This window comes from Penaeus chinensis, chromosome 20 (genome assembly GCF_019202785.1).
Source record: "Penaeus chinensis breed Huanghai No. 1 chromosome 20, ASM1920278v2, whole genome shotgun sequence".
Taxonomy (NCBI): Eukaryota; Metazoa; Arthropoda; class Malacostraca; order Decapoda; family Penaeidae; genus Penaeus; species Penaeus chinensis.
In genome coordinates, this window is record NC_061838.1 from 12,907,305 (window position 1) to 12,914,804 (window position 7,500).

At 42.4% G+C, this 7,500-nt stretch overlaps 1 protein-coding gene across 3 annotated transcripts in view; it reads right to left on the reverse strand.

The window, feature by feature from the left end:
* LOC125035822 (beclin 1-associated autophagy-related key regulator-like) overlaps window positions 1-7,500 on the reverse strand; it is a 42,538-nt gene that overhangs the window by 7,644 nt on the left and 27,394 nt on the right. For 2 of the 3 annotated variants that reach the window (XM_047628058.1, XM_047628059.1), the window contains exon 2: window positions 4,024-4,129. The exons of the other annotated variant lie outside the window; for it this stretch is intronic. In XM_047628058.1, coding sequence (XP_047484014.1) covers window positions 4,024-4,129 — 106 coding nt within the window. The remainder of the gene's footprint in view (window positions 1-4,023; window positions 4,130-7,500) is intronic. 3 annotated transcript variants of the gene reach the window in all.

Here is a 7,500-nt window from a genome sequence, read left to right on the forward strand (position 1 = left end):
CTTAAACGACACCTTGGTTCAAGCAGCCATGTGCAGCGAAGAACGGAAACAAATGCTTCAGGAGGGAGACCGAACAGCAGAAGAAGAAACAGCCAGGGATTTGAAAATGGAACTATTTTGAACGCCTAATTAACGCAGCTGATCGCCGTCCGTGCACAGGACACCCGGGGCAAAGGCGCCGTCGCCGAAGTGCCTTGTGATTTTGACGTTCCGAAACAAGGACCGAGACCCACGAAGCATGCCGATGCGGGCAATTACAGGGGTCTTTTGGGGGGAGTCGTGGGCGCAACGCACGAGATCAAACGTCCCCTTCGTTTTATTGAAGTATCGACCCATAGCCACTCCAACTCAAAGTAAAATAATATAAATAAAACAAAAATAGTGTTGAAATAATCACTATTTAAGTGATATATCTACATAAAACAAAAGCATTTAGCTCGATATTCGTGAAGTGCTAAAAATAAAAATGTTTCATAAAGTGAGCTTTACATTCGCATTTACGACGACCCTGGTTGACAGTAAATATCACACTTAAATATTTGGCAACAAAAAGGCGGATAATCTGATTAAATGTCTAATTAAATAATCATATTAACAGTGCATGCAACAAAGAATATATAAGCTTAACAATTATTAGATCATCTGGCGCTTCTTATACATGGCCATTTCTTCCGCCCCTTCCACAAGGGGGATAAACAATGAAGGCGGCTCTCATGAAGCCAACAAGACTGTCCTTCAGCGCACCACTGTGGGAAACCGACGTCAGAATCTTCCCAAGACAGTAGGCGGTCGTCAGAGGGAATAAAGCACTGCCACTACAAAAATCAGCTGCCACTACTTGTGCTCGTTTCTGTTTGTTTAAATGTCACAAACTTCCTTAAATGCAAATGCCTGTAAATCATTTTCAATACCCGCCCACTTGGTATAACGGTCCATTAAATCATATAGTTTTTTAAAAGTCAGTCATAAACAGATGTCCAAGTTAAAAACATATAAAACTACCGAGGATGTGGCTAACCCATTGCTTGCTTCTGTCCTAATTTTATTAAATGGCCACTCAAACCGGCTTGTGTTTGCGGTCGGCACAATTGTGTAGTAAACCAAATCTCAATTCAAACCGTGTATATACACATATATCTAAGTATTATTTATTTGTGTATGTATGTATGTATATGTATGTGTGTATATATGTGTATGTGTATGTGTGCATGTGTATGTGTGTGTATGTAGGTGTGTCTGTGTGTATGTATCTGTGGTGCGTGCGTGCGTGCGTGCGTGCGTGCGTGCGTGTGCGTGTGCGTGTGCGTGTGCGTGTGCGTGTGCGTGTGCGTGTGCGTGTGCGTGTGCGTGTGCGTGTGTGTGTGTGTGTGTGTGTGTGTGTGTGTTTAAATGGTGTAAAGGAAAAACAACAAAATATGTGACAGAGAGGATGTACAAATTTTTGTCCAGTTTAGTGCGTTGCTTGTAAAGTGGATTGGTAACACTGTACAGGAAAACGTAACTATCCTGATTATATGCCAAACTGAATAAACTGTATTTCTTATGCCAAATTACTGTTTTCATTTTTTTTTTTTTTTTTGTTATTCATTTATTTTCTTATCAATTCATTTATTTACCCATCTACTTATTTATTTATCTGTTCATTTACCTACCATATTTTGTAAGCTCGACTATCTCAAGTACGTGTTATTCAAAATAATGGTAGGGTATCTTTCTTTGCAATGTTTTATGCGAATATAATAACAGTACTTGGGTTAAAGTTACGAAGTGCAGCCGCAAGTTGCACCGCTGCCACACGTATGAAGTACTCGGGACTGTAAGCACCGATTTTTTCTGCTTTAATAACTTTTGGCGGTAACGTGCGCAACACCGCCGCCACCATCACCATCGTCCTCGTCATCATCACCATCTGTAAAAGGCTGTGGAGATGCCTCTAAACAATGGCTAATTATCGTCGTTTAACCGGCTTGACTCTTTATTAAGGAAGTGCTACATAGTGAAGGGAATACACGAGACGCTGTAAGAGCTGAGCGCGGTGTCGCGTGTCCGGCCTGCAAAGCCCTGGAGGGTGACCTGTGGTTTGGTTTGCGAAGTTCTAGCTTCGCCCGGGCCTTCTAAATATGGCCCAGCTGTGTCAGCTTTTTACGGCTGTCTCATTGAGCTTTCTGACACTCGGTGCTTACCGTGGCGGCGGGATTGCCAGCAGGCGCTCCTGCCGCCATGGTGTAAGCATTTCGCATAGCCTCTTTACCAGCACGGCGGCTGTTGTGGGCGGTCCATGTCTCAGGAATTGTGTATGGTCACAATTTTCTAGGTAGTGGACTAGTGTGGCGTTCGGCTCGCCGCAGTGCTTGCAGCACCTTTCATCGCGTTCGATTGTTGGGATAATCTGCCATGCACAGTGGTAACCTAGGCGCATTCTGTGAAGAATGACTTCGGTACCTCTGTTGCTTACTTCAAGGAGTGCCAGTGGTTCATAGCCTGTGGCGTCTGAGTACCAGCTGGCCGAGGGGGAGGTTCTCGTTTCCTCTCTGTGGGGCTGCCGTAGGAAGGTACGACCGACCAAGGCACACTTCTCTTTAAGTAATTTTCGGCTCGGTTTTATCGTCATGGGATTTGGGGGCATACCCCTGCGAGGGTGACCTGGTCAGGTCGACTTCGGAAGCGAACTAAGGGTAAGGCGAGGTCAGATATAATCACCTAAGTCCTCGCAGACGGGTTGGTTCTAAATTGCCTTAGAGCTACGTAGCAAACAGCCTACGTGGGCTATTGGTCTAATGGCTTACAGACATGCTATACCATCATCATCATCATCATCATCATCATCATCATCACCACCATCACCATAGCCTCCGGGCTAGTGCAGTGGTAAAGTGTCGGCCTCTCATCCAAGGGTTGGCGGTTCGGCGGGGCGAGAAGTTGCAATTGTAGCCTGGAGGTTACTGCTGTGTCTGGGCACCACGGTGGGTAAGGACTAAGCTCAACCGAGTCAGCACCACCACATTAGTCGACACAGGCCGGGCTTCCCTCATGGGCATAGCCCGGGCGAGGCTCAGCTTCGCATATCGGACTTATCCTTATCCATTACCATCATCAACAGCAATCATAGGAATATCAGCCAAATGAATAAGTAAAATAATTCTGAGAATAACACAACACTAACATTTACATCAACCAGGTAAACGAGAAAAGAGTAAACACATCAAATACAAAGAAGCCATTCCAATTAACGTAAGGACGTGGATGAATATAAGCAAGGAAGCTGATGAATGCAACATTGCAAGTCTGCAAACGCACTCACAAACCTCAAATAACCATGATTCCTCTCTGAACTCCTCAAAGAATTCTTTACTTTCGACATCGCACTCAGCTGACTAATACTTGTGTAGTGTAAAGTGTGACGGAAAAGCGGGGTGATCCACCATCGATAAAATATACAGTCAGAAAAAAAGTAGTTACTCTTTGCACAAACTAATATGGAAAATCGACGAAGTGGTGTGGAATAACGAGACAAGGTAGTTAGCACCGTCATTCGAGAGAAGCGTTCAGTTCCTCAATGACCACAGGCATAGGTAAAGATGTTTTATTTTCTGACTCTTTACTTTCCGTTCATATCCAATGATTCCCTACCATCCTTTCCATACCTACTATCCATCTATCTACTATCTATTATCCTGATCTCTCGCTCTCTATCCCTCCCTCTTTATCAGTCTATCTATCTGTCTGTCTAACTATTTACCTGAATCTCTAACTGTGTGTGGTCTATCTATTTATCTACCTATCTATCTGTGTGCACTGTCTATCTATCAATCTGTCAATCTATGTCTGTCTGTCAAATATAAACAGACCCAAACCTTTCCTCTCCCGAAAACAAACACTGCCTCTCCCTACTTGCGCAATCGCCCAGACAATGAACACAACAACAACACAGACAATGGACACAACAACAACACAAGCATTCTTAGTCCAAAGTAAACACGAACAGAATCACTTAAACAAAGTAGCCACAAACAAAGATCTCACCAGCAGCAGGTGCCTCGTCTTCGTCTGGTGCAGCCGCGTCACCTCCTCATCTTGCTCGAGCAGTTCCTTTCTCAGCCGATAATACCTCAGTTTCTTGTCGGCGTACCTGGGGGAGGACAGGCTCACTGTATGCGGGGATACTGGATGCGGTAATAAGAGTGGAAGGTAAGGGAAAATTAACAAAGAGACGTGAAAGGCAAACTAACAGTCTAGTAGGAGGGATGTGCAAAAAAACAAGACTAAGGATGGGAAAGACGAAGAAAAATATTAAATAAAACAATAAAAAGACAAAACGTAACCCTAAAGGAGACGTCCCAGCTCAATACCTCAGAAAAACGCAGACAAAAACACCGGTTGTGACGTCATCCAAGATAATACATGTGACGTCACATTAAAACTAGGTACATCAGGATCCTCACAAGCGCAGAAACAGGAAAAAGGGTGCATCCCTTTCCCTTTGAATACGTGTATGTGTATACATCAACACACACACATTGTAAACAAAGAAACGTTACAATGCTTCCTCTTATAACCACAACTTTCGGTAAAAAAAATATATATAAGTGGTGACTTGAAGTGAAGAAAATCAAGCTAAGGTAGCAGAAGATATCCCTTCCATCTCAACTAATAATACTGCCGATGACACAGAGCACGCCGAAAATTGAGACACCAAACCCTTTTACTGCTTTAACCAACGTCAATAAATAACAGAAAAGCAGTAATTCCACCAACCCTTTCCCACTTTCATGCTTCGGGTTATTTCCAGCTAGTAGGTAAGAGTTGGCTACAGGAGTTATATGCCGTAATACTAGAGGGAAAATAGTCATACAAAAACGGAAATAAGTCGGATATAAAACCAATTTACATGCAAGAAACGTGTGGCATTTCGACACATTATGCAGTGGTTTTGACACGAGATTTTCCTTTTCTTCATATTGAAAAATAATACATAATACATGGACCGTGGTTCATACACCACCAAATAGACATAAAACCCTGGAATACTAATATATTACTTTATTTTATGCAATAATAACACCAGATCATAGAAAAAAAATTATTTTAGCCATTATAAAATAATTTGAGCTCGGTCTCTTTCTCATTCTCTTTCTTTTCTCTCCATCTCTCTGGCTGCAAAAAACAAAACAAAAAAAAAAAACAGCATAAACATAATAAACGGCTACTGGCAATTATAATGATAAATTTAGAGCCAAATGAACTTGTTGTGGCTTTAAATAACACACTTCAAATCATAAGCTAAATAATAAATTCAACAAATGTTAAATTTATTAGAGAGTGAGCGAGTGAACGTGATCAAACCAGCAAGCCTTTTAGTTGCTGGCGTCTCAAGGGTTTGTATAACACCTTTGATTCTGCTACCATCTACAACCCTTTCATCTACAGTCGATGGGAATACAGACATGTCCTTGCTAGTTGACTTCATACTACGAAACTTTGAATGAAACTATCCTCATGAACACCTAAAACCTTGGCCACGTAGTGAACACTTGAACCTTTCGACCATCCTCCTCGTGTCATCATCTGTAGTGCCATGGTCGATGCGACCCTTGACGACGTGTGTTGGACTGGTGATTCTGCATTCGACTCCTCGCGGCGTCCCAAATCAGTTGCAGGATGACGATCTACGTAGTTCCGTGACAGACTGCGTTTACCGGACGAGGTATCCCGACTTGGTTCACCGTGAGCCCCCTCAACGTCGTTTGTAGAAGATTGCTTGTTGTTCACACTATATATAACACAGCAACATGGCCGGTTCCCTTCTTCATAACAGCAGTTACCAGCTTTGGTCGGTATCGCCAGCCTTGAAGAAAAATAATTTTCCCCAGCCTTGCCGAAAATCCTTCCCCAAACGTTGACCGCCACTGCACGATTCCTCCGCTCTGAGTAGGTTGAATGGCAATGCCGCTGTCCCTCAAAGCCATGCCTGAGTGGCCTTTAGCATGGTCTTGTTTTTAATCCCGCAGGGCTGGGGTTGCCGGCTTAGACGCCGACGATTCGTCCATGCTACAGGTTGCACCACCTTACATGGTTAGTGGTATCAGAATTTCTTCTGACCTGACCGTATCCTTCTAGTGTAAGCTCTATCAAAACAAAATCTTCTGGCTGTTTGTCTGCAAAAATATTAGGTTGCTGGACTACTTGCTCAGTGCCCACATCTACTTACTCACTCAGACGGTTCTGATGAGTCTGTTTGGTTAAGAGGTTGGACATCAACTTCATCAGATAATTCAGAATCGTTGCAAACTGCAGGTTTTCTTTCCATGACCTGAGTCTTTGTTTTCTTTCCGTTTCTTTACCTGGTTTCTTGACTTTTCTTCCTTAATTTCACCTTTAAAGTAGTAATTGCTTCAATTTCTGTTATTAGGACGCCCCTGCGTGTAATGTACCTATGTAGTCAAGTAATTTAGTGAAGACTTAAAGCATACTCTGAAAACGCATTTACCCTAATAACCATGTGATTTACTGAACACTTAAATCATAGACTTAAAAGCATCATTGAACGTAAATTCTACCATTTTTCACAGAAGAAGGACAAATAATAAGTAGTGAAATATACGTGACGAAGATACATTAAGAACACATGACAAACTAAAGGAAATAAAAGTATATTCGAAGAGTAAATATGTGTTACTCAGAACAACGATATCTTCAAATATAATCTACCCGCACATAACTATCAATCTGGTTCAAGCATGACATAATGAGAACGGAAAAGGAGCAACGGTTTTCGAATGATATCACGAGAAACCTAAAAAACACACAAAAAAAACTCGATATTAACAAATGCTTACATGGGATAACTGCGGAGAAGAGACAGCAAAGAAACACAGACCAGAAAAATAATACATTAAACTAAATTAACAAATTATGAATCCTAAATAACCAGAATCGCATACAAATATACATTCCTTTATGAGTCATCTGCCATCACAGCTTACGTCAACAATGTCTGAACGTTTGAGACACGAATGTCATTGTTTCCTGCAAAATGAATATGTAAAATGATGTAAGTGTGAGCGCGTGCGTGCGTGTGATAGTAGCGTGTGTAAGTGCGTGTGTACGCGTGAGAGCATGTCCGTGTAATTCCCCGTAACAGAAATAACCACCAATTCATTCCCATTACACCTTCCTGCATGTCTCCCATTTCCCGTACCACGAGATGAGCGCTGACATTAGGTCGGAGGAATTTCCAAGGCGTTATCTTCGGACGGCGTTCGCTATCTCCCTTGAACACACCTCGTGACTTGTAGCTTTCAACACGGAGGAGGAGGAGGAGGAGGAGGAGGAAGAGGAGAAGGAGGAGGAGGAAGAAGAGGAAGAAGAGGAAGTAGATGATGAAGGGAGGAGGAGGAGACGGAGAAAAACCAAGAATTTCTCCTAAAATCTTGTTTACATAGTTTCCATGTAATATAGAAACACAAAATCTCCATTACGTTATTGACATGAAATAAGAGG